This window comes from Euleptes europaea, chromosome 14 (assembly GCF_029931775.1).
Source record: "Euleptes europaea isolate rEulEur1 chromosome 14, rEulEur1.hap1, whole genome shotgun sequence".
Lineage (NCBI taxonomy): Eukaryota > Metazoa > Chordata > Lepidosauria > Squamata > Sphaerodactylidae > Euleptes > Euleptes europaea.
In genome coordinates this window covers 16,821,777-16,847,822 of record NC_079325.1, presented here as the reverse complement: position 1 = coordinate 16,847,822, position 26,046 = coordinate 16,821,777, and the positions used below count along the sequence as shown (strand labels likewise).

General features: G+C 45.3%; 1 protein-coding gene across 13 annotated transcripts in view; it reads right to left on the bottom strand.

Moving 5' to 3' along the window:
* ROBO3 (roundabout guidance receptor 3) overlaps positions 1–26,046 on the bottom strand; it is a 214,584-nt gene that overhangs the window by 161,834 nt on the left and 26,704 nt on the right. For 12 of the 13 annotated variants that reach the window (XM_056860021.1, XM_056860024.1, XM_056860023.1 and 9 more), the window contains exon 2: positions 12,136–12,462. In XM_056860021.1, the coding sequence (XP_056715999.1) occupies positions 12,136–12,462 (327 nt within the window). Of the gene's footprint in view, positions 1–382; positions 508–12,135; positions 12,463–26,046 lie in introns of those variants that run through there. The other variant, XM_056860033.1, reaches the window with a different exon arrangement.

Here is a 26,046-nt window from a genome sequence, read left to right as displayed (position 1 = left end):
CAGGGACAAAACAAGAACAAAACACAAACACACACCTGGCCGTTGGACCAATTCTCATCAAAAACTACTCTGACAAAATGGAAGTAATGCTGGAGCACCATTGTTTCTTCACGAGGTGGGTACAACAGGTCCGGTCACCTATCTCTACTTCCTCCATCGCTGGAAATACCTGTGGTCCTTAGTAACAGCCACTTAGGGCATTTCAGCCTAGCATTAGTCTCTAGATCATGCCAGCAGGCCCATTTGGCAAATTCCCCTGAAAATGGCCTTCTACTATTCATCACGCTCATTACAAGATGTTATCTGCCGCCCCCGTGGACAACCCCCCACCCTCCTCCCCTTCCCGATCACTCTTCTGATGGAAGATGCTTCAGCCATTTACCTGAGGCCCCATCCGTCATTTAATGGGAAAGCAACAGAAAATCCATTTGGGCCAGGAGAGGGGCTTGCGGAAGGGTCAGGCTGTTCAACTAATTGCGGTGAGCCAAGCCGCTCTCCTTCCCTAGTCTGAACGGCACACACAAGGGAGGAAAAGCACAACAATATCTGCCTTTTCCGCCACTCCCAGGAAAAACCCTCAACCCCTGACAAAAGGCAGTTCCTGCTGAAGCCCCTCAGCTCCACCCTCAAGACTCAGTTCGCTCAACCCTTCTTCCTCTCCCCATTTAAAGGCTCGTTTCCCCTGCTGGGAGCTAATCTTTGACCTCCCATCCTTTAAGTCTCTCATGCGGACACAACGGCAACGCTTCACAGGCTTTCATTAAAAGCAGGGGCTGAGACGACAGGCAATATGGGGAATCTTGCATGGAAGGGACACCCTCTAGGCCAGGCTGGTGCAGAGGGCATGGGCTTAACATGCTCCCTTTAAAAGGTACTCAACGGACTCTTTCCTGACCCCAAATTTATGACATGTGTTTATAAAACATATTGATTTCTTTTCTTTATAAAGAAACTTTTCAAAAAAAAATCTGGAACCCTTCAAACCAAGTATATTGGCCCAGGAACAAGGCATAAAACATCATTGGGGAGGGGCCGTGGCTCAGTGGTAAAGCATCTGCTTGGCATGCAGAAGGTCCCAGGTTCAATCCTCGGCATCTTCATTTAAAGGGACTAGGCAGGTAGGTGATGTGAAAGGCCTCCACAGACCCTGGAGAGCCACTGCCAGTCTGAGTAGACAATACTGACTTTGATGGACCAAGGGTCTGATTCAGTATAAGGCAGCTTCATGTGTTCATGTGATCTCAGTTTGGGGAGGGGCTGTGGCTCAGTTGTAGAGCCTCTACTTGACATGCAGAAGGTCCCAGGTGCAATCCATGGTGTCTCCAGTTGAAGGGACTAGACAAGTAGGTGATGTGAAAGACCTTTGCCTGACACCCTGGAGAGCTGCTGCTGGTCTGAGTAGACAATACTGACTTTGATGGACCAACAGCCTGATTCAGTATAAGGCAGCTTCATGTGTTCGTTGCCAGCTAGTCCACTGAAATACCTGTCCAGAATTGTAAGTTTGAGAGAACAAACGGATGTTCATGTAAAAACAACATAATAAATGTCACCTAGAGGGGGTCCTTAGGAAGGCATAATTGTGGCATCCTCACCGAGAAAACTTTGCCCTGAACACCCATCAGTCAGTTCCTCACAGGTTTGTAAACTTGTACCACTACAGTGCACAGCTTGGGACTCAATTTGGATAAGGACTGCAGCATATAGGAGCTGAATTTAACCCTTCCTTCCTCCCTGCCCCGTTCTCCTGACTAAACGATGCCAGGGAGCTGCATTTTGTCCCACTGGGGCAAAGATACACCTACTTGCAGGCTTGTACCAACTGGGCAAACAGCAATTCAGTCAAGTGTTTGGAGGTCTCTGTGTGCAATTTAGGATCCAATTACAATTCAAGTAGAGGAGTGATCCCCAGCAGAAGCATGGCTGGCATTGTCCATTGGAGGCAGGGTGCAAAATAAACAACACTAACTACTTTTTTTTTTTTACTGATTTTGCTGTTACTTCAATATGGGACAGTCCAGCACTGCAAAAGAAGAGTTAATAGGTCTATTCTGCTGGATAAGCAAAGACTCTCTGCTGCAAGAATTTTTACCAGTGTTCACAGAAATTAAACAAGGCAGCGGACAACAGAGAAGAAAAAGAACAAGAAAAAAACGAGTAAAAGAATGAGAAGAAGACTTTCTCTACCACTTAAGGAAGAATCAAACTGGCTTACAATCATCTTCCCTTCCTCTCCCCACAACAGACACCCTGTGAGGTAGGTGAGGCTAAGACAGCTCTAACAGAACTATGACTAGCCCAAAGTCACCCAGCTGGCTTCGTGTGTAGGAGTGGGGAAACCAACCCGGTTCACCAGATTAGAGTCCGCTGCTCATGTGGAAGAGTGGGGAATCCGGTTCTCCAGATTAAAGTCCACTGCTCCAAACCACCGCTCTTAACCACTATACCACACTGGCTAAACCCATACATGTATAAAAGAAGACCTGAATTAGCTATGCCCAGTCTCTAAAATATCCAAAATTATCACCCTGAGTGTGCACAAGGACCATTTAAAAAACGCCCTTAGCAGCAATGTAAAACTGATGCAAACTGCAACCAATAAAAAGTCAAACCAATTGATTCCTATGTAATTCCAATGTGACCTTCAGCACAGAATAAATTACTCCTCCTATGCAGCCAACTGAATAAAAGTTCACATTAAGCAGTGTTTGTGATGGTCCATCACAGGGGTGCTCCCAGGTACAACATAGGAAGATGGTAAAGAGATATTTTGAATCCTGTTTGCTGCAAGAAAAAAGAACAAGAGGCTATTCCATCTCCAGGCAATCAGTTGGGCCAGGCAAAAGATTATTCTCATTATGTTGCAGCAGCAAGCCAGAAACAAATCTAGGAGGTTGGCCAGAAAGGAAGACTTAGGTGTTCTTAAACATTTTTGAAAAAGCCTGAGCCCTTTGTTGTGGCTTCTCCAAAGAGAATGGTACCAACATGGCCTCAAAAGGCTTGCAAAAATATGTACCATTTGTTTGATGGTGCCCCATCCCCAACATGTTTCTCTATCATAAAGGCTCTCTGCTTTTGCTCAGAGGGAAGTCAGCATGGTATAGCCCGATCTTGTCAGATTTCAGAAGTGAAGCAGGATGAGTACTTGCATGAGAGACCACCAAGGAAGAATCTGCAGAGGAAGGCAATGGGAAACTACCTCCGCTCCTCACTTGCCTTGAAAGTCCCTTGATGGGGATACCATAAGTCAGTTGCCACTTGATGGCACTTACGTACATACATATGCTCAGAGGCATTCTGCCCTTTTCAAACTGTATTTCTGCGACAGGGCTTGTGGGGATGTGGAAACACTAGCTATGAGAACAGCTCAGCTGACTTTGCTCTGGCTATTTTCCCAGGCTCCATAAAATATTACTATCACTCTTGTCCCACATTTCTCATTCCGTGACAACACCTTCCTCTTTTAAAATGAAAGGCAACTTTCAGACTACGGGAGAGGGAGACCTTGTTGCTTTTTGACCAGTGTCAGGACATCTCTCAGGGCCCAGGTAGGGACCTACTGCCAAATAGTAGAAGGAGAAGAGTTGGTTTTTATATTCCGACTTTCTCTACCACTTAAGGGAGAATCAAAATGGCTTACAATCACCTTCCCTTCCCCACAACAGACACCCTGTGAGGTAGGTGGGGCTGAGAGAGCTGTGACTAGCCCAAGGTCACCCAGCTGGCTTTGTGTGCAGGAGTGGGGAAACAAATCCAGTTCACCAGATTAGACTCTGCTGCTCATGTGGAGGAGTGGGGAATCAAACCTGGTTCTCCATATCTGACTCCACCTCTCCAAACCACCGTTCTTAACCACTACACCGCGCTGGCTCCAAGTAGTAAGTCTTGGCCCATTGGCTTCCACCTGGAATGGTGGACTGTACCAGAGACTCCTGAAATATCTCAGGGACAATCTCCCATTTCAAACTGGGAAAGATGCCTGGGGAGAATGGAATAGGAGTCTTCTGTGCCGCTTTCAGCATTGCCAAACCCAGTGGGGCTTATAGGAGCATGGAAGCATCATAATGTGGACCCTCCTCCAGGAATGTTTCTATTGGCAGCAGAGAATAGGACACACAATAATGGCTTTAAATTGCGGGCAGAAGGGTACCGGCTGGATATCAGGAAAAAGGTTTTTACAGTAAGAATTGTCCATCAGTGGATTCAGCTACCTAGGGAGGTGTTGAGCTCCCCCTCACTGGCAGTCTTTAAGCAGATGTTTGGCAAACATTTGCCAGGATCCTCTAGGTTGATCTTGCATTGAGCAGGGGGTTGGGCTAGATAGCCTGTTTGACCCTTCCAACTCTATGATTCTATGAATGGGCAGTGCGTGTTTGTACATACACGAGTACACATATACAGTTAAATGAAAGGACAACATGCTTAGCAAAGAGCACTGCCCAGGACCACCACCCCCCCAAAAAAAGCACATGGCTGGCCCTCTTTTATATTGGTAATGATTCATCAATTTTACAGTAAAGGTGTGGCATAACTTTAACGAGAAATGTTCGTCTTAGAGCAGTGATGGAGCTGTCCACTGGAAACCACTCTTGTAATGTACTGAATAACCCTTCCAGGTACTTTTGGTGGAGGGTGGGGGAGAGGAGCCAAGAAGCACAAAGGGAATTAGGCCTCCACTTATTAAAGGGAAAATTCGATGTCAGCAGGAGAAAACATACTGCGAGAGTGCCCCCAAGGAGTCCCATCAGATGACAGACAATCTAACCACGGAGATTCCTCACTAGTCCTTGGAATAAATCCCCCCCTCCCTCCCGGCTAGCGCATCCACTTCTCAGGGAGCCATTTAATAGATTTCCCTTTGATGTCTGCATCTGACCAATTACCCTGGCCGCAGCACAGTCCTTTGATAGCTTTATTTAGGCCCAAACTTGCCATCGCTCGGCCAATAGCCACAAATCACTGAGGCCAAAGTGTGTGTCCCCCCCCCACGCCCAATTCAGAGATCAGCTCGTGGTAAGTACGGCTTGGGAGGAGGCAGAAACGTTAGTGACTCCGAGCCTTAGCAGAAATGGCATTTCATTTCCTCAGCTGCCGGTGTTTGGCCTTGTCTGAGGCAACCGCCATCATTCATCTCATGGCACTCCGGGGCAGGCTGGATGCTTTTCGGCACTGTTTGTTTGTAGATCTTTGTCTCCATAAAACCATTAGGGGAGACAATGGGGTCCGACCTCTGGGGAACGCCATGCAGGAGATTGGTTCGGAGGTCAGGGCAGATAAATAACAAACGGGGAGATCTACTGCGCCCACAATCAACACAGCTGTTTGCTTGCCACGGAGACCTTTGCTCCACGAAAGATACGCTGGAGAAGCCTGTCAGGAATGCCGTCCAGCAAGTTGCTAGAAAGAGTTTATAAACCAGAACAGAATGGACTTTATTGATGGAGTGCCGGCTTGCTTCTGAGATTTGTTCGAAAGCAGCTAGAGCAAGGTCACGGGGGAGAAAGCTCTGCATAGGGAAGAATCCTTCACCCCGACAACAAACACCTCAACCAAGCATGAACACAGAGCATACTCCGGTTCCTAGAGACTATAAAATGTTTCCAGAGGTGATTAATGTTCAAGTTAAACTCTCAGAAGTGCACTGCGAAATGTGTGTGTCTAGAGCCCCCAAGACCAAATTTATGTTGAATCCAGTTGCGTCATAAAATGCAAAAAAATCTATTTCAAAATCTTGAAACCATGACAATCTCCTAGCTCTCAGAAGTTTGAGAGCGTGCAAGAAGTGCCTGAAAAATTGTGTGCGAACCACAGGTGAATATTCATCAGCATTTCACTGATGAAAATAAGGGCACACTTTTGTAATTACTAAGCTCTGAACACTGTCCACCCCAAAAGGAAGAAGAAGAAAGAAGAAGAAAGAAGAACAAAAACAAGAAGGAAGAAGAAGAAGAAGAGTTGGTTTTTATATTCCGACTTTCTCTACCACTTAAGGAAGAATTAAACCAGCTTACAATCTCCTTACCTTCCCCTCCCCACAACAGACACCTTGTGAGGTAGATGGGGCTGAGAGAGCTGTGACTAGGCCAAGGTCACCCAGCTGGCTTCATGTATAGGAATGGGGAAACCAACCTGGTTCACTAGATTAGCGTCCACAGCTCATGTGGAGGAGTGGGGAATCAAACCCGGTTCTCTAGATCAGAGTCCACCGCTCTTAACCACCACTCTTAACCACTACTCTGGCTCGAAGGTGAATTTGTACTGCCTCCTGTGCTCATTTATTCTGCAACATACTGCCCTGTACTGGCTTCTGAAGCAGGGCAGTGTGTTGCAGAATAAAGGAACACAGGACTGCGCCTTACACTGAGGATCAGATTGCTGATCCCCAAACGTGTCGTTTAGCCTTAAAAAGCAGCCACAGAAGGTGTGCGTGCACACACATGTACATGGCTGTGCTCTACAGACAAGATGCATTTGTTATTCATTTGGAGTTCAGACTTCTTCAGACCCACAGGAAATGGCCAAAAAAAGGAAGAATTCTGGGGTACATGTTTAAAAAGCATCTCCAAAAGACAAAATACCTAGGTAAGCCAGGCACCAGAAAAAAACAAGCGCTGTCCCTGGTCAACAGGGAGCCCTGGAGTATAGACTGCTCAGGACTGCCATGATCTACAATATTTCCTATCCCATCAGGGCCCCTAGGATAAATCTCTTCCCCCTTACGGTTGTCCTTCACTACCAACCCAAACCCTACCAAAAAATTCCAACACCTGCACACACACACACACACACACACAAAAACCAAAATCCTGGAGTTTGGGGTTATAGCTAGGCAACACACATAAGAACATAAGGAAAGCTGGATCAGACCAAGGCCCAGGTGCCTCTAGGAAGCCCACAAACAAGACGACTGCAGCAGCACCATCCTGCCTGTGTTCCACCGCACCCAAAATAATAAGCATGCTCCTCTGATCCTGGAGAGAATAGGTATGCAGCACGACTAGTATCCATTTTAACTAATAGCCATGAATACCCCTTTCCTCCATGAATATGTCCACTCCCCTTTTAAAGCCTTCCAAGTTGGCAGCCATCACTACATCCTGGGGATGAGATCCATGACTCGCAATGCAAACCTAACAAGAGTTATACTTTTCTAAGAGAGCTGTAAAGTATCCCACCTGCTCTCAGGTCACGGACAGGTAACAGGCAACTGCCGAGGAGGCATTGTGCGAGAAGAACACCTTCTACTGCAGGTGACTTGATCAAGTGGCAGGTGAATCCAAGCCTCTTTATCACACTTCTCTTCACACATTTGCCTAACTAATTTTGTTAAGCAAATACCCCAAATCCCTGCCAATGAATAAGATTAGCCAAAAACATTTCTATTCTCTTCCCGTCTGGATATTTACTGTTTAAATTAACATGACGGTAGAGAGCGAAGAGTGTGAAGGGAACCGGGGCACCAGGAAGAATAAGTTATAAATTGACAGGACGCATTTTAGAGCAGGTCTATTACATTTTTCTTCTGCCCATCCTTCAAGGAGCTCAGGAAAGCAAATATGGTTGTATCCTCTCAAAAACCCTGCTAGGTGGGTTGAGCCAAGAAAGAGTGATAGGCCCAGCATCATCGCAGTGGGTTACATGGCTGGAAATCTGAACCCAGGACTCCCAAGTTCAACTATTATACCACTACTGTTCGCATCTCCAGCCATATGTTAGATACCTTTGTATCAATAGCAGGCGCTGATCATGCTGACTGCATAAGCATGGCCATCTCCTATAACATCTTGAACGTTTTACAGAAAAGGAAGAACTCCCTAGCACACATGGTTTTAGCACGTCCACAAAACAATACTGCACGAAATAAATATATCACTCCCTGGATAAAACAGCTAAAGGCACTTTCTGAGAAGCGGATACTGCGTTATCTGCTGTCAAGTAGATCGGTCAATTGCGTGAGAGATGTGGCAACTTATCTCTTTATAGTGTCTAGTAAAATTAAATTTCATTTCCTCTTTTTAAAGTGTGTAATGGTTGATGAATAGCCAATGGCTGTTAAATCTAGGGAAAGGGAAAGGAAAGAGGGTGACGTTTTTTGTTTTTTTTTGTTTTTGCATTGCTTCCTATTCCACTTGATTTCTTAGCCATTCCTTCTTCCTGGGGAAGTCTGGGGATTGTAGTTCTAAAGGAAGAAAACGGGGGCTAATAACTTGTTAAGAGGCCAGTTCTTGGTGCTCCTACTGTTGGAGGAGAGTGCAGAGGACAGGGCTTTCTCTGTGGTGGCACCTTGTTTATGACCATCCTTCTGTCTATCCATCTGGTAGTCATCTTGATAGTTTTCTTTATTTTATTTACTTAGAAAAACAGTGTGCCACCTCTCCCAACCAGCTTGAGGTGACTCACAACAATAAATGCCAGCAAAAGTCTAATACAACAAGATAATCATAATAATTAGACCAATAAAAACTACCACCAAAACCAAGACAAGGCATTAAAGCCCATAACACAGAGCAGTCTAAAATGGCATTAATAAAAATGCCTTTAGCTAGGACCACGGTATAGAACAGCTTAAAAAAAAAAGATGGAACCGCTTAGTGAACCACTTAGCCTGAGTAAAGAGAGGTGTTTTGCCTGGCACCTAAAGGAAAGGAAAGCAGATGTTAGGTAAGCCACAAAGGGGAAGGCAAGGGGCCAGCACCGAAAAATCTCTGTCTTCTGGTCTCTACCTGCCTAACCTCTGGAAGCAGGGGCACAGAGACCAGGAGGTCAACAAGCAGTCTGGACAGTATGGGAGAAGGCAGTCCTTCCAGCACCCTGGACTGGCATTAGCCCATCCTTTGGCCCCGTCTTACTGGAAGAAATGTTCGTTTCCATCAGGAAAATGATGTCTGTGGTGGAAAAACGTTAAATCCGCTTTCTCCCCCTGCACTGCAGACCCCATGTGAATCAGCCTCCCCCCCAACTAGCCTTTCCACAGCTCTCTCGATAACTTGTTTGGCCTATGAGCACCCAGATAAAAACATCTGAAATTTTGCTGATTAGATTCCAATCCAATGGATGGCTTGATCGGTTTTGCAACTATTTTTATCTTTTCATGGGTTGTGTGATAAAGTTACGCTATTGATTGCTTGATTTATTGCATTTTAAATATGCTGGAAATCTGCTTCATGAACTTCCGCTTGTAAACAGGCTATAAATATTTTTTTAAAAACCAGTACCCTCAATGGCACACCAAACTACAAATCATGTGCCAAACCACAGTTAAGCTTCCTCAATCACATGTACAAAATATGCTGAAAAGTGATGTGACATATTTGTACTTTTCCCAATTATGGATAATGATTTATACCCCTCTTTTTTCCCCAGTGGTGTTCCAAATCAGCTTACAGCTTCATCCCCATGGATGATGTTGGCTAATCCATATAAGCCTCCCAAGTAGAGGTAGAGGGTTGAGCACAAGGCTGGACTAGGTGACTTTTTTTGTCCCTGGGATCTGAGAAAGAAACAGCGCTAATCTCCAAACATACATTCGGGCTGAGCAAAGTTCCTCCAAACTGTAGCAAACCTAGTCTTGTGGTATCTGATGCTGCAGCACCACTGATGCTAACCAGGTGAAGAGCCAACAGGGCCTTGGAAGGAAGACTACTGGAAATCCCATATAAAAACATGTGAAAATAAATACATACTAATAAATACATACTAAGGCTGTGCCAAAAGATCATTTGCAAATATTTTTGCCATAATTACGACTCAGGAGGAGGGGATCCCCAAAAATATCCAACAGGTCTTTTGCACTGGTCTGCTGATGCCCCAACTGGTTGCTCTATTGGTGTCATTTTATTTTAAAAAAACCAATCTCCTCTTTGCAGAACACACAACATTGCCATCTGACTCATGAACTCATGAAGCTGCCTTATACTGAATCAGACCCTTGGTCCATCAAAGTCAGTATTGTCTACTCAGACTGGCAGCGGCTCTCCAGGGTCTCAGGGCAGAGGTCTTTCACATCACCTACTTGCCCAGTCCCTTTAACTAGAGATCTCAGGGATCGAACCTGGGACCTTCTGCATGCCAAGCAGATGCTCTACCACTGAGTAATGGCCCCTCCCCCTGACCATTGGTCTATCCTGGGCAGTACTGCCTACTCTGACTGGCAGCAGCTCTCCATGGAGAGGGGCCATGGCTCAGTGATAGAGCATCTGCTTGACAAGCAAAAGGCCCCAGGTTCAATCCCCGGCATCTCCAGTTAAAGGGACTAGGCAAGTAGGTGATGTGAAAGAACCCTGCCTGAGACCCTGGAGAGCTGCCGCCAGTCTGAGTAGACAATACCGACTTTGATGGACCAAGGGTCTGATTCAGTATATGGAAGCTTCATGTGTTCATATGCATTGTGCATATGCTTTCCACGAACTGGATCCCAAGAACACATGCCATAAAACTAAAATATACATGGAACATCAGTTATTTATTTTTTTAAAATCCTCCCTTCAAGGCTTCACCAATGCCAGCACTTTTTAGTATGAAGTACAAAAAACCAAGTAGCATACTGGTTTTGCAAGATCAGGTCCATACCGTACACAGTCACAGGAACATTTACTAGCAACCTCTTATCGCCCTCCCCCAACACACACACAGCCAGCAACAATGAATCAAAACACTCCACAGCGGCAGAACCATAAAGAAAAGAAAAGGCAGGAACCCAACACGCTCAAGAGACTTGAATACTGAATCTTACACAGGTTTGCTCTTCACCAGGGTGCAAATCAAAGGCACAATTTGCAAGTGGAACAATTCCTTTCCTCCCTTGCTCCAAAAAGAGCTCACCCGCCCACCAACTGGAATAGAAGCTGAAGAGTTCTATATGTGGGGCCGCCTTTGAAATGAGTCCAGAAGCTTCAAAAAGTGCAAAATCCAGCAGCCAGACTGCCAACTGGCATGAATTGCAGAGATAGTATTATGCCAACTGCACTGGCTGCTTCTTTCCTTCTGAGCCTGATCCAAAGTATTGATTATTACCTTTAATGGTGTGCATTGCTCCGGACCAAGATACCCAAAGGATTGCCCACTCCCATACATACCCGCCTATCCATTAAAAGCATGGTCCAGAGATCTGCTCTGCCTGCTTCTGTTATTAGAAGCAAGTGGAGCTATAACAAGAGGAAGGGTCTTCTGAATTGTGGCACCCCGGGTATGGTAGACCCTCACCCTATCTACCTGATTAGCGCAGAACTTGTTAAGCTTCAGTCATTAGGTAAAAACTTATGTATTTATCCTGGCATTTTCAGCCTGTATTCTTTTTTGTGTGTGTGATGGTATTACTGGATGATTCTAATATGTAATGAGATTTATAAGCCACTCTGGTCACTTATGCATGGGTACTTTCACTCACGTTCACCCGGTTGTTCCTTGGAGTTATGCTTGAGTTTTCCCTCCAGTAGAGATGACCTCGCTGCCAGCCCTCCCAAATCCTGGACCTTCCCATTCCTCTGTTAACCCGATTCTTCCTTTCCCCTGAGCTGAGCCCGGGTGAAATCCCCGTGCATAAGGCAAAGTGTGGGACACACAAGCTTAGTTTCGCTCACCGCCAATTACAAAGCAGCATGTACAGAGGCGGGGATTCAAATACTTCCTGCTTCCTCTGAGCTCTTTCTGAGCAAAGAAAAGGGCTTTTTAAAACCTAGGCTTGAATCCCCCCCCCCACTTTTCAGATTGTGCCATTTTTTGGTTTTGTGTTCTTAAAATGCTTTTTTATGTGGTGATTGGGGTCGGGGGGGGGAGGGAACTTTTCTCTCATTACAGCCAATTACAAAGCAGCATTTCAAGGGGCAGGGAAGCAAATACTTCCAGATTTGAGCTTGGAGACTGCTGGCGCATAGACTCCCAACAGGAAAGAGTGGGTCCTGCAAGCAACGAACCTCAGTTAAACTCCCATACATAAACGGCCTCTGAGGGCCTGAAGAGTGTGGATTATAGCTTTTTGTAAAGTTAATCTGTCAATATCAGTATCCATACCTTTGTCTCCTGCCCATATTGGGTTTCTATTTTTCCCCAATAACAGTGAGTAGGAAGCATATTGTTTTGTGAGATACCAGTTAAGTCAAACAGAAGTTTTCTTAAAGTGACCAGAGTTCTACTTACTGGCTACCTCCAGAGATGCGTTCCTGCTGACAGCCTCACCCAGGTAGTTCCGGGCTACACAGACGTACACTCCCTCATCGGGCTTGCTCCTTCTCCCATGCACGATGCGCAGGAAGAAAAGAGAGCCGCTCGGCAGCAACATGCGGTGGGACCGAGGGTCTTCTCGGTCCGTTTCGACTCGCTCCCCATCCTTGTACCACTCGATAGTTGGAGTAGGCCGTCCTTCTGCTTTGCAGTTCAATGTCGCCGGCTCCCCTTTGGACACAATGAGGTCGGAAGGGTGCTCTACTATCCGTGGAGATGAGTCTTCAAGGCGAGGGCGAGAGCCTGAGATGCAAAAGGTGAAACAAGGAAAGGTTATAGAACATACAGCAGAAGCTGCAAGAAGGTTAAGATAGCAAGAAACTGTGGTGAAGTAGGAACGATATTGACCCAACTAAAGCACCTCTGTGTTTCAGTGTCCTTCTTGAAACACCATAAGAACATAAGAAAGGCCATGCTAGATCAGACCAAGGCCCATCAAGTCCAGCAGTCTGTTCACACAGTGGCCAACCAGGTGCTTCTAGGAAGCCCACAAACAACCCAACCAGGTGCCTCTAAGAAGCCCACAAACAAGACTACTGCAGCAGCACCATCCTGACTGTGCTCCATAGCACCTAAGATAATAGGCATGCTTCTCTGATCCTGGAGAGAATAGGTATGCATCATGACTAGTAGCCATTTTGACTAGTAGCCATGAATAGCCCTCTCCTCCATGAACATGTCCGCTCCCCTCTTCAAGCCTTCCAAGTTGGCAGCCATCACCACATCCTGGGGCAGGGAGTTCCACAATTTAACTATGCCTTGTGTGAAGATATACTTCCTTTTATCAGTTTTGAATCTCTCACCCTAGAATGCACAGATAACTCTTTGCCAGTTTTCCAAACTTTTAAACTGTATAAATAATTGGTAAACAAATCCTTCTTGTTTAATTGTTCACACATGTAATGTTTTCCTTCTTCTATCTTGAATGCTACCAAAATAAAGTCCACTCCATCTATTCCTAGGCTGCGGGTACCAACCACACGGTGCTGTAGATGAAAAAACAATGTAGTATGATGGTTAGAATGCCAGGCTAGAACCCTGGGGGATCTGGGCTCAAGCCCAGCTCCACCATGAAGTTTGCAGTGTGTGTGTGTGTGTGTGTGTGTGTGTGTGTGTGTGTGTGTGTGTGTGTGAGGGGGAATCTCTCGGCCTCACCCCACTACTGTGAGGATAAAATGGAAAGAAGAACAAACCATCTTACAGGACAGATACATGTAAATGAGAGGTCCCACCCTTTTCTGGGGTCTGCTAACCTGCATTTTAAAGAGGAAAGCTGCAATCCATACCCATGCCACTTCATAACTAATAGATGCATTTGTTACTGCTCTGCCATTTGTATTGAGTAGAAACCATCCCATAAAAAGTAGACCCTGAGCAGGCAACATTAAAGGTCCACAGGTTGAGACCTGCCAATATCTGCTCATATAACAACTCTATCCAGTCACCAGAGGGGTACAAGACACCTGAATTTTCTCTGTGCCTAGCTATATCAACCCCAAGCAATGGCATTTGGACAAAATATATCACTCGCGAAAGGGTCCATTCTTAATTTCAGTGCTGCCTGCGATGAGCCCCAGCTCTTCCCTCGGGTTGTCTGCGCATAAAAATGAACCTCACAAGTAGCAGCCTCCAGTAAGACAAATGAGGCTCCAGGCAGCTATATAAACACAGAAAGCAAAGAATCAGACAGAATTAATCCTTTTAATCATTGGCTAAAGCCTCTGGGAACGTCCCCAATACTTTTTCAGCACCTTAGACAGAGCACAGGGCACTGTCGGCCACCTGATTCCACCTCCACTTTTGTGCACCGAAGAGAGGAGAGTGTCCCTTGGCCTACCTTCTGAAAAGATGCACCTCAAGTTCTTGTTGATAACCTACAGGGGCATTATGGAGCGACACAACAACATCTAAAATGGGCTCAGAGTTCCAGAGGGACAGCTGGCTGCAACCAAAGCAAATGAAGAGCCTTGTGACACCTTGAAAACTGACACAGTTATTGTAGCATCAAGAGCTGTTGTGGATCTGAGCTCACTTCATCATATGCATGAAGTGAACTATCAGGAACAGTATGGGGTTTTTTTTAGTAACTCTGAGCCATCCAGCTTTCAAAATTCAGTCTCCTACCTTATTTACTAATCTAAATACCATTGCTTTCCCCCCAAGGAATTCTGGGAACTGTAGTTCAGTGGTAAGATCTCTCTAACGAAACTCTCTAACGGAACATTTTGTTACGAGGGGTAGCTGTGTTAGTCTATCTGTAGCCTTAGAAAAGAGCAAGAGTCCAGTAGCACCTTAAAGACTAACAGAATTTCTGGTAGGGTATGAGCTTTTGTGAGATATCTGAAGAAGTGAGCAGTGACTCACGACAGCTCATACCGTACCAGAAATTTTGTTAGTCTTTAAGGTACTATTGGACTCTTGCTCTTTCCTACTGAACATGTTGTGTCTTCCCAGGACTTCAACGGCAGTGAAACCAGTTTGGGTCTGCAGCATATACTGGGTAACAGAGAGACAAGGATCTGGAAGCAATATATGAGCTTGGACATCATCTCTTATAGATGCCTTCATTCTAGTTCTCAAAAGCATTTTCAGTTGCCTGTCTCTTTTGCAACGTAATGAACATAGTTACTTGAAAGTGATAGCAGACTCACAAAGAGCAATTAGAAACCAGTCTGGCTATCCACTGCAGATAAGAAAATCAACACATCCTTCCGAATCCTTGGTAGCCTAAAAATTCCACCACATTTTATTTATTTTTATTTTATTACATCTCTACCCCACCCTCCCCAATCCAAAGGTCGGGCTCAGAGTGGCACATAAATTGTACATGCACTAGTTCCATATATTTAAGATACGGAGGACCTGGATCAGACAACACAAGGCAGCTTTTTCAGATGTAAATTTACCAGTAAGGATCCACAAACACAAGCTATTCTTTCTTTGACAATCCTCTTTAATAGTTTTGTGTCCAAATGAGTCCAGAGAGAAGGCCCCATTTGATCTGTTATACCTTCCTCCTCAAACTTTGTCCCAGTGAACTCTCCAGAAAGGTTCAAGAGGTCAGTGAACCTGACCTTAGAAGGTCAAAGAGACTCCCTCTTTGGATTTTCCCAAGACTCACAAAGAGAGCAAAGACAAACTCAGTTGGGGGGGGGGCGAGAAAACCACCAGAAAGTAAGATGTAAAGGAGATGGAGTCATGGCTGGCTTGCTGAAAGGTCTCAATTTCAGAAAGAGCTCAGCACAAAGAGACACGTTGCTTCCTTACCCCACCCTGTGATCCCAGTGGGCTTCCTATGCATGCATGTTCTCTCAAGGAGAGCCTATCCCACCACAAGTTCAATGTGACCAAGAAACAGAAACCGGGTTCAATATATGAGTAGCAAAGTCCAGTCAGTACGTCGTCTTCACTTTCCCTTACGGAAGTGAAGACTTCCAGGAGACTTCTCTGGGACAAGGGGCTGCAAGTAGGAACACCACTGAAGAAGAGCTAAAAACTTGCTTGTCTTTTCTTATACTGGAGTCTCTTGGATCAAGGAAGATGAGTCATGGGAATCTGTGGGAATGAAACTCTTGCACTGGTGAATAAGAACTTAGCAGGAGGGCAGGTCAACGGATCCCTAAGACTCAATGGCAAAGAGACCCATTTTCTCCCTTTTCATAGCACCCTGCTCTTGCTGAACATGCAGCAATAGATCAAAACTCCTGCATGGCCAGAGACATTTATAGACGCTGGTCGTTTCTACAGAACCTTATTGTGTGCAAAGTTCTCACGGTAATTATCCTTCTCAACTATCCTAAGAGGGCTTATTCAAAAGGGAAGCTAGCAGGTAAGAAGATATTATCTGCGTGATCTTTCCCATGCCTATAGTCTCAGTTAAACAATTACTTCAGCCTTAGGATCCTAATAATCTTACATCCCAAATCCTATGCTCACCACAATTACCACCACAAGTCTTGTCTGTGGTGAAACTCCTTCCTGCCCCCTTCTCCAGTGGCAGTAAGCCAGATGGACAATGTGGATGACATCAAAAGCCCTTCTCAACAGCCTCCCAAAGACAACATTTCCTTGGCATTCTAGCAAAATTCTACTGCATCATAACACTTACAGATGAGAGGGGGGGAAACATCCAGCCCTCCCAAAAAAAGCCTACAGAAAGATGTCCCAGGCCTTAACTAAGATACCATAGCTAATTCAGAATATTTAAAATATAAGATATTTCTTCTGAGGAAGAGGAGAGGCCTCCATTTGATATTCATTGGGTGTTTATTCATAATACATGTAGAAATAAGATACCCCTTATCCCTGGCCAGAATCTGAAAGCCTGCATCTCAACTGAAACCCTCCCATGAGGTATCAGAGAAGGATGATCTTCAGGCTTCAAGAGATCAATAATGCTGAAATCCAAAACTCTGATAAACTGGGTGGGTTATTGATTTGTTGACCCACCATAATAATGCCACTCAAGACCCTCCTGCCAGGACAGATTGACACTTTCCTTTTGACTACTCCTTTTGTTCGAGTCTTTGCCTTTATTTTGTGTTAGTTTTTTTAAGTAAAGCTAATTTACAACACATCACCAATACATTCTTGTAAAGAAATTGGCAGCAGTTACAGAACATACCTTCTACACAAAAAGGTCTAGGTTCAATCCCTGTCCTCTCAAACAATATAGGATCTTGGATAGTAATCCAAACACCCTCTGCCTGAGAGCTTGCAGAGATACTGACAGTCAGACACACACACACACACAAAAAGGCTAGATACAACTCTTCTCCATTTTATCTTCACAACAACCCTGAGGTAGATTAGGCTGAATGGGTGTGACTTCCACAAGGACACCCAGCAAGCTTCTATGGCATGGTGGAGATCTGAACCTGGGTTTCCGAGATCAACTGCACCACAATGGCGTTTAAGCGGTACACATTTTCATAGAGAGGGTGTATAAATAAGGTTTCATTGTATTTTTAATCAAATTATAAGCCACCTTAAACCACAAAGGAAAAGTAGAATATGAATGCTTTAATAAATGAATGAAGCAAGTAGATACCAGATGAATATGTTTGAGGAAGGCCTTCCCTGTTTGGAGCCGGTGTAGTGGTTAAGAGAGCTGGACTCTAATCTGGTGAACCGGGTTTGATTCCCCACTCCTCCACATGAGAGGCGGACTCTAATCTGGTTAACTGGGTTGGTTTCCCCACTCCTACACAGGAAGCCAGCTGGGTGACCTTGGGCTAGTCACCGTTCTCTTAGAGCTCTCCCAGCCTCACCCACCTGAAAAGGTGTCTGCTGTGGGGAGAGGAAGGGAAGGAGATTGTAAGACGGTTTGATTCACCTTAAAATGTAGAGCAAGTTAGCATATAAAAACCTTCTTCTTGTTCAAAACAGCACCCGGTTGCCACACACCTAACATGGGAAAACAGCACTCCCACAGCAGGACTTCAGGCGATGAACTAAGTATAGGCAGGTTTATACAGAAAATGGAGGTCACTTGACTACCCATTACTAAAAATGTGATGGTGATTGGGTGACTATGTACATAACTGCCCTCAAGTTGCAACCAACTTATGGCAACCCCAGCAAGGGGCTTTCAAGACAAGTGAGAAGCAGAGGTTCCTCTGCAGAGTTTTCCTTGGAGGTCTCTCATCCAAGTCCCAACCTTGCTTAGCTTCCAAGATCTGACAAGATCAGAGTATGCCGTGATGCCTTCCCTCCCCAGGTGGGTGAATACCGCATGGCAAATTCCTGCTCCACAGAGGCAGAGTGGGCATAAATACCCCCTCCAAAATCTGCACCCAGTTGCCCGGGCTGCAAGAGGATTATCAGCCTTAATGCTTGGCCCAACTGTAATCTTAAGCTCCATTTCAAACGGGCCAGGTACAATGGCTTCCACCCACTAAAAAATGGGGAAGAACTTACCAGACAAAAAACAGAGACCGGTTGTAAGCAACCAACTAAATGACCTTTGAAGATTATTATTTTTAAAGGAAGGAAAGTTGCACAGATGTTTAAAAAAGAAAAGCAGGAGAGAGAGAGAGAGATCAGAATTGAAGAAGGAAAAAGGAGAGGAAAAACACACACGTTTACTGTAATACATCTGGGAAAAATAGTCTTGCAGACAAGTCAATTGAATTGAGAAACTGGGCACTAGGGAATGCTGGCAGGCCAAGGTAGAAATTGGCAATAATTATGGAGCCAGCCGACAGGGTAGGACAACATGATAGGAATTCACAAGTACGTCAGAATGCAAGTTTCAAGGTCACAGAGAGATAACCTATGATTATGGAAAAGGTGATATTGCTGAAGAATGTCAGGAGAAACTCAAAAAAGGCAAAACAGGCTGAAGGAGGAAGGTAACTGAACAGTGCCATGAAGAGGTTGCTGGAAACACTTACTGTGGTAGATCTGGGCAGGGGCTGCAGCATGTGATACCTTCTTGTCCCAGCGTGGCGTAGTGGTTAAGAGCGGTGGAGTCTGACCTGGAGAACCGGGTTCAATTCCCCACTCCTCCACATGAGCAATGGAGGCTAATCTGGTGAACTGGATTTGTTTCCCCACTCCTACACATGAAGCCAGCTGGGTGACCTTGGGCCAGTCACAGCTCTCTCAACCCCACCTACCTCACAGGGTGTCTGTTGTGGGGAGAGGAAAGGAAGGCGATTGTAAGCCAGTTTCATTCTTTCTTAAGTGGTAGAGAAAGTCTGTGTATAAAAACCAACTGTTCTTCTTCATAGATTGTCACCCAGTACATGAATAGATTCCATAGCAATGCACCATCTGAACATCCACCAGTGGTATGCACAAGCAGGGAAATCCACATGATGGTGAGACTTTACATTTCTGGTCCTCATGGGCACAAAGCTAAACCTGACCTATCGGATGGCTCAAGGATAGGCAATAAAAAGCAAAAGGCCTTTTTTCATGCTCTTAAAAATTCGTTATTCCTACATTTCACTTTTCAAGATCTTTCAAGGGTAGACTCGTATTTATTGATTATTTTCAAAACTAACCTATTTAGTAAAAAGGCCAAGTGTGGCGTGTCGACCAACCACTCATTTGCTTCCTATGGTGTTCATAAAATGGTATGATGTACAACTAAAGCAAGAAGGTAAACTGGGGCCCTGCAGTCACGGGGAAATTTTTGAAGCGGGCCTCCAAATTACACAGACCCCCTCTTGAACCAGGAGTTTTTACACCAAACTAGCAGCACCCTAAGCGTGCAGGAAAGGCAAACACAATTCCCCCCCATCTTGGTTCATACAGCTGTCAGGTCGTTTCTTTATTTGCTGGCAATTTTCATCAGCTGTGGTCCCTGGACCCCCCTGAGGTTCCAGGTGAAGAGGCTTGCTTGTTCGCATACAGCAGTCAGTCCCACACTCCCCCGTTTCTCCCTGCTAACTCCTTTCCGTGCCCCCTTTGCAATGCCACCTACCCTTCCCCTCCCCACAAGGCAAACAGCTTCTGGTGTTAATAGCCTAATTCTCTTTGGCATTCAAATCAGGCGGCTGCCTCTTGCCAGGCGTTGCACTTCAAGGGCTGTCAGAGCGAGGAATCCCAGGTGGCAAAAGCGGGCGCTGGCAGCTGTTCCTTCCCTAGGGCAGAAGCCGGACACGACCCTCCAGCTGGAAAGCCCAGGGAAGCAAAGTGGAGGCGCTCTCTCTGGAGCCTGGGCTTTGCCTTTCGAGACGTTAACATGGGGGGGGGGGCAAGACTAAATATTTACTCAAAGAGTTTTTTTGGCTTGCGGAGTGGCTGAGACTGCCCAGCCTTTTTTTCTGGGACGGGAGGCCCGCTAATGTACAGAGCATCTTGCATGGCGCCCTACTGAGAGGAACAGTAGAAGGAGAAGAGTTCAAAGGCAGCTGCTCCAGCAGGTCTGGAAGGAGAAGACATTACAGCCTTCTGCTCCGAGGCCCAGCCTAGTTCAAGGGCCAGGTGGGGTTCATAGGGCAATTCGGGCGACATTTGGGGTTGGGGACATCAAAAGAAAGGAGAGGAGGAAATCCGGGAGGATGTAAGTGGAGCTGGAGTTGGGGGGGAGGGGGATGGAGCCCAGCGCAGGAAGGAAGTGGAGACAGAGGACAAGGAGCAGATGCTGGTGGAAGAAATTTCCCCTCTCCCTGTGAGTCCTTGTGGTTCTCCCTTGTTGGTCCTACTTCCCCTTCAGGTAGCCAATGGGCTCCTGTTACTAACACATTCTCTTCCTTCACTTGTATTTAGGGATGATGAAGAAGAAATAATCGGTATTTATATGCTGACTTTCTCTTCCCCTCCCCACAACCGACACCCTGTGAGGTAGGTGGGGCTGAGAGAGCTCTAAGAGAACTGTGACTAGCCCAAGGTCACCCAGCTGGCTTTATAAGAACATAAGGCCCTGCTGGATCAGACCAAGGCCCATCAAGTCCAGCAGTCTGTTCACACAGTGGCCAACCAGGTGCCTCTAGGAAGCCACTAACAAGACGACTGCAGCAGCACCATCCTGCCTGGGTTCCCTGGCACCTAATATAATAGGCATGTTCCTCTGATCCTGGAGAGAATAGGTATGCATCATGACTAGTATCCATTTTAACTAATAGCCATGAATACCCCTCTCCTCCATGAATATGTCCACTCTCCTCTTAAAGCCCTCCAAGCTGGCAGCCATCACCACATCCTGGGGCAGGGAGTTCCACAATTTAACTATGCGTTGTGTGAAAAAATACTTCCTTTTATCTGTTTTGAATCTCTCACCCTCCAGCTTTAGCAGATGACCCCGTGTTCTAGTATTATGGGAGAGGGAGAAAAACTTCTCCCTGTCCATTCTCTCCAAACCATGCATAATTTTATAGACCTCTATCATGTCTCCCCTCAGCCGCCTTCTTTCCAAGCTAAACAGCCCTAAGCGTCTTAACCGCTCCCCATTAGTTGCTCTAGTCCCCTAATCATTTTGGTTGCTCTTTTCTGCACCTTCTCAAGCTCTGTAATATCCTTTTTTAGGTGTGGTGACCAGAACTGTACACGGTATTCCAAGTGTGTTCTCACCATAGATTTGTACAAGGGCAGTATGATATCAGCAGTTTTATTCTCTATTCCTCGTCTAATTATGGCCAGCATGGAATTTGCCTTTTTTACAGCAGCCGCACACTGGGTTGACATCTTCATTGATCTATGCACTACCACCCCAAGACCCCTTTCTTGATCTGTCGCTACCAGCACAGATCCCATCAGTGTATATGTGAAGTTGGGATTTTTTGCCCCAATATGTATCACTTTACACTTACTCACATTGAATCTCATTTGCCATTTTAATGCCCATTCTTCCAGTATGCAGAGATCCTTCTGGAGCTCTTCACAGTCCGATTTTGTTTTAACCACCCTAAATAATTTGGTGTCATCTGCAATCTTGGCTACTTCACTGTTTAACCCCAACTCCAGGTCATTGATGAACAGGTTGAAAAGCACCAGTCCCAACACAGATCCCTGAGGCACCCCACTGCTCACATCCCACCATTGGGAGAACTGACCATTGATTCCTACTCTCTGCTTCCTATTTTTCAACCAGCTCTCAATCCATAAAAGGACTTGTCCTCTTATCCCGTGACTATGAAGTCTGCTTAGCAGTCTTTGGTGGGGGACTTTGTCAAAAGCTTTTTGGAAATCCAAATACACAATATCCACAGGCTCATTCCTGTCCACATGCTTATTGACGTTTTTAAAAAAACACTCTAATAGGTTAGTGAGACAGGATCTACTCTTACAGAAGCCATGTTGGGTTTTGCCCAGCAGACCTTGCCCTTCTATATGCTTGACAATTCTATCTTTAATAATGTTTTCCACTAATTTACCCGGAACAGACTTTAAGCTAACTGGCCTGTAATTTCCTGGGTCCCCCTTGAACCTTTTTTATAAATGGGTGTTACATTGGCCATTCTCCAGTCCTCTGGTACAGAGGCTGATCGAAGGGACATATTACATATATTTGTTAGAAGTTCAGCAATTTCCCATTTGAGTTCTTGAAGAACTCTAGGATGAATACCGTCTGGTCCCTGTTAGTTTGCAGTTTGTCTAGACGTTCTAGGACTTCCTGCCTTGTTACCACTATTTGCCTCAGTTCTTCATTTTCCCCTCTCCAAAATCTCTGTTCAGGAGAAGGAATCTGTCCTGTATCTTCAACAGTGAAGACAGATGAGAGGAATTCATTTAGTTTTTCAGCAATTGCTTTATCCTCCCTTAGAGTTCCTTTACTCCCATTGTCATCCAATGGTCCAACCGCTTCCCTAGCTGGTTTCCTACTCCTAATATACTTAAAGAATTTCTTATTGTTTGTTTTGATGTGTTTAGCAATATGCCCCTCAAAATCTTTTTTTGCGTCTCTAATTATCTGCATGCATTTCCTTTGTGCAAGTTTGTGTTTGCTTCTGTTCGCCTAGTTTGGGCAAACCTTCCAGTCTCTGAAGGAAGACTTTTTTTCTCCAATTGCTTCCTTCACCTTACCCGTTAGCCATGGTGTTGACCTCTTGGACTTATTACTACCTTTCTTGACCTGCGGTATACAAGCTAGCTGAGCCTCTAGTAATGTGGACTTGAGTAACCCCCAAGCCTTTTCAAGAGATTTAACCCTCCTGTTCCTTTCAACTTCCTCTTTACCAGTTTTCTCATTTTAGAGAAGTTCCCTCTTTTAAAGTCAAAGGTAATTGTGTGAGATTTCTCAGTCACTTTCCCACTTGCATATAAATTAAATTTGATGCCATTGTGATCACTATTGCCAACTGGCTCAACTACATCCACATCCCGCATTAAGTCACTGGCAGCATCACAGAGTATTAAATCCAGGATTGCCTCCTTCTTCATGTGGAGGAGTGGGGAATCAAACTCGGTTCTCCAGATTAGAGTCAACCACTCCAAACCACTGCGCTTAAGCACTACACCACGCTGGATGGGGAAGGAAATATCCTTGTCACAATTCAGAATCGGCCTCAACAAACTCCCCTAATAAAAAGGCAAAACATTTTTTCCCCCTGAGGCCAATTCTGAAATTTGGACCCTGTCAAGATCCTGATAACATGTTCAGGAGTGTGATGAGGTCCGAATTCCTCTCTCCAGCCCCTTTCCATGGCCCACCCAATTCCTCACAAGCCCCTATGCTTTGCCTTTGTGCCCTATCCCCACTTTCAGTAGTGACAGCAGTGGGGACAGGAGGCCTCTCTCCTCCCCTTGAGCAAGGGTTTCCAACTCTGGGTTTGAAAATCCCTGCATATTTGAGGGCGGAGCCTGGGTAAGGCGGGGTTTGGAGAGGGGAGGGGGCCCAGCAGGCTGCAGTGCCATCGTTTTCACTTTCCAAAGCAGCTGTTTTCTCTAGAAGAACTGATCTCTGTAGTGTCGGGATCAACTGTAATTCTGGGAGATCTCCAGGCCCCACCTGGAGATTGGCCATCCTACCTTGAACACTGCAATGGCAGCATTTCAGGTGCTGGAGTATCTGGGAAATGTAGTTTCCAAGGCAATCATTGCCCATACTAAGGACCTAGGCACCTTGATTTCCCAACGTTTAGAAAACTAGCACATCAAGGAGCTCAATTACCATCTCCAATGTTAGTTTGATATATCCAGGGAACATTCTAAAATACGACTCACACAACTACTGTGAAATCTGAAGAAGTGTGGCCCAAAGACTCTACCATGTCATTCTACATAACATATACATTAGGGGAGGGGCCATGGCTCAGTGGTAGAGCCTCTGCTTGGCATGCAGAAGGCCCCGGTTCAATCCCCGGCATCTCCAGTTAAAGGGACTAGGCAGGTAGGTGATGTGAAAGACCACTGCCTGGAACCCTGGAGAGCTGCTGCCGGTCTGAGTAGACAATACTGACTTTGATGGACCAAAGGTCTGATTCAGTATAAGGCAGCTTCATGTGTTCATGTGTGTTCATGTGTGAGCAGAGTTAACATTTCCTGGGAATTTCAATGTGCTGCTCAGTTCTTGCAAACAGGTTCGAATATGTGCAAAGAACACTTAGAGAGACTCTCAGAAAAAGCTGCGCTACACCTTGCGCAAAGCATTAACCATTGGCCCAGCTATTCACCAGATGAGGGAAACATACAATCATATTGAAATCTGCTTGTAAAAGCTATTGTGTGAGAATCCATTCACTGGATGGAGAAGTTTGCAAAATGTTTTCTGCTTTCAGGTCTTCATTAAAATGTACATTCCTCACCCAAGTCAGAAAAAAAAATCTCATACAGAAAACAAAGTTTGCACAAGAGAATGCCAAACAATTCCACACACAGATAACCACACAATAAAAACTTGGCTCCAGTTGAAGATCACAATTGGGAGCATTTAATTTCCACATTTCAACAGACCTCATGCATCACTTCCTTATTTCCCTAGATGCTCCATCTAGTATATTTTAGCCTGTTGGCTTGCCCCTGACTCTTAAGACGCTAGCACGCCTCTCTCCTCTTTGCAGGCTGAGCAAAGTTATTTCACGCCTGAGAACTCCACAGAACGTCTCTTGCACATGCCGAAAACAAGATTTCCATGCTGATGTTGGGGTGGATTTCCTACAATGCCTCCTTCAAAATTCCACTTATAGACCCAGCACTTAACTAACAGCATCATGCTCGCTATGCTAGCAGGAGAATCAAAGGTACCAAGCAGACGTATGATGCCGTTATTATAAATATCTCCCGTAGCGATTTCACAGACGAGCACTTAAACTGCCACTAATTTCAACGGCATCAAGGCACAGTAGTTCATTCAGAGATAATTTCTTGCCACTGGAAATGCTCAGTAAATGTAGGTTAACTCTGGAAAAAGAAATGGAGAATAAGGAGTAAAGCGGGGGAGGGAGACCCTGCTTCACATCCTCTGGAGTGTAATTATAAAACAGCAGTTCTGTATCCAAACAAACCATGCGGGATTCAGGTAAAAAGTGGATAAATGCCATTAGCATCATGGGATATGATTTGTAGCGAGCCATAACTAACCAAAGACTAATGCAAGCAGAAACCGTTCCCTTGTGAAACAGGGGGAAAAAATCCCTAGACAGTGTGCCTTTCCTATGCGCCTAGTCTAAAATGAATATGCATGCGCTTGCCTTCTCTCACTCTCTGGCAGATGCATGCTAAACCAGAAACATATGTTACATACACATCTAGCACACACCAAATCCTTGTTTGTCTGTTTGTTTATAATATTTATACCCGGCTCTCTTTGAGGCAGTTTACAACATTCATTCAACAAACAGACTAAAAAACCAGAAGCCTAAAAAGCAACAGATGGAACAATAGAAATTATTCAAAACAATATTAAAAGTTCAGATTAAAAACAAAAAGTTACTACACTCAGGTGGAACCATGAACACCTCACTTTAAAAAATGGTACAAAACTGATGGTTTCCAAATGAACATCTGACTCTACAAAAGCAGAGAGATGCCATGCTTAAGCATGGTGCTTCTAATGCACGCTGCACTTCAAAAACCATGTACAGGCAAAAAGTCCCCAAATGCTACCCTGGAGATGTTGTTTTTGGGTGGAATCAATTGAAATGTTGGTAGATTTCACAGCACAAAGTGCAGAAATAACCTGACATGAAAGAATTGATGCTGTGGGGTTAGCAAAGCCTTTGAGAGCCAGCGTGGTGTAGCGGTTAAGAACGGTAGTTTGGAGAGGTGGGCTCTGATCAGGAGAACCGGGGTTTGATTCCCCACTCCTCCACATCAGCGGTGGAGGCTAATCTGGTGAACCGGGTTGGTTTCTGCACTCCTACACATGAAGCCAGCTGGGTAACCTTGTGCTAGTCACAGCTCTCTTAGAACTCTCCCAGCCCCACCTACCTCACAGGG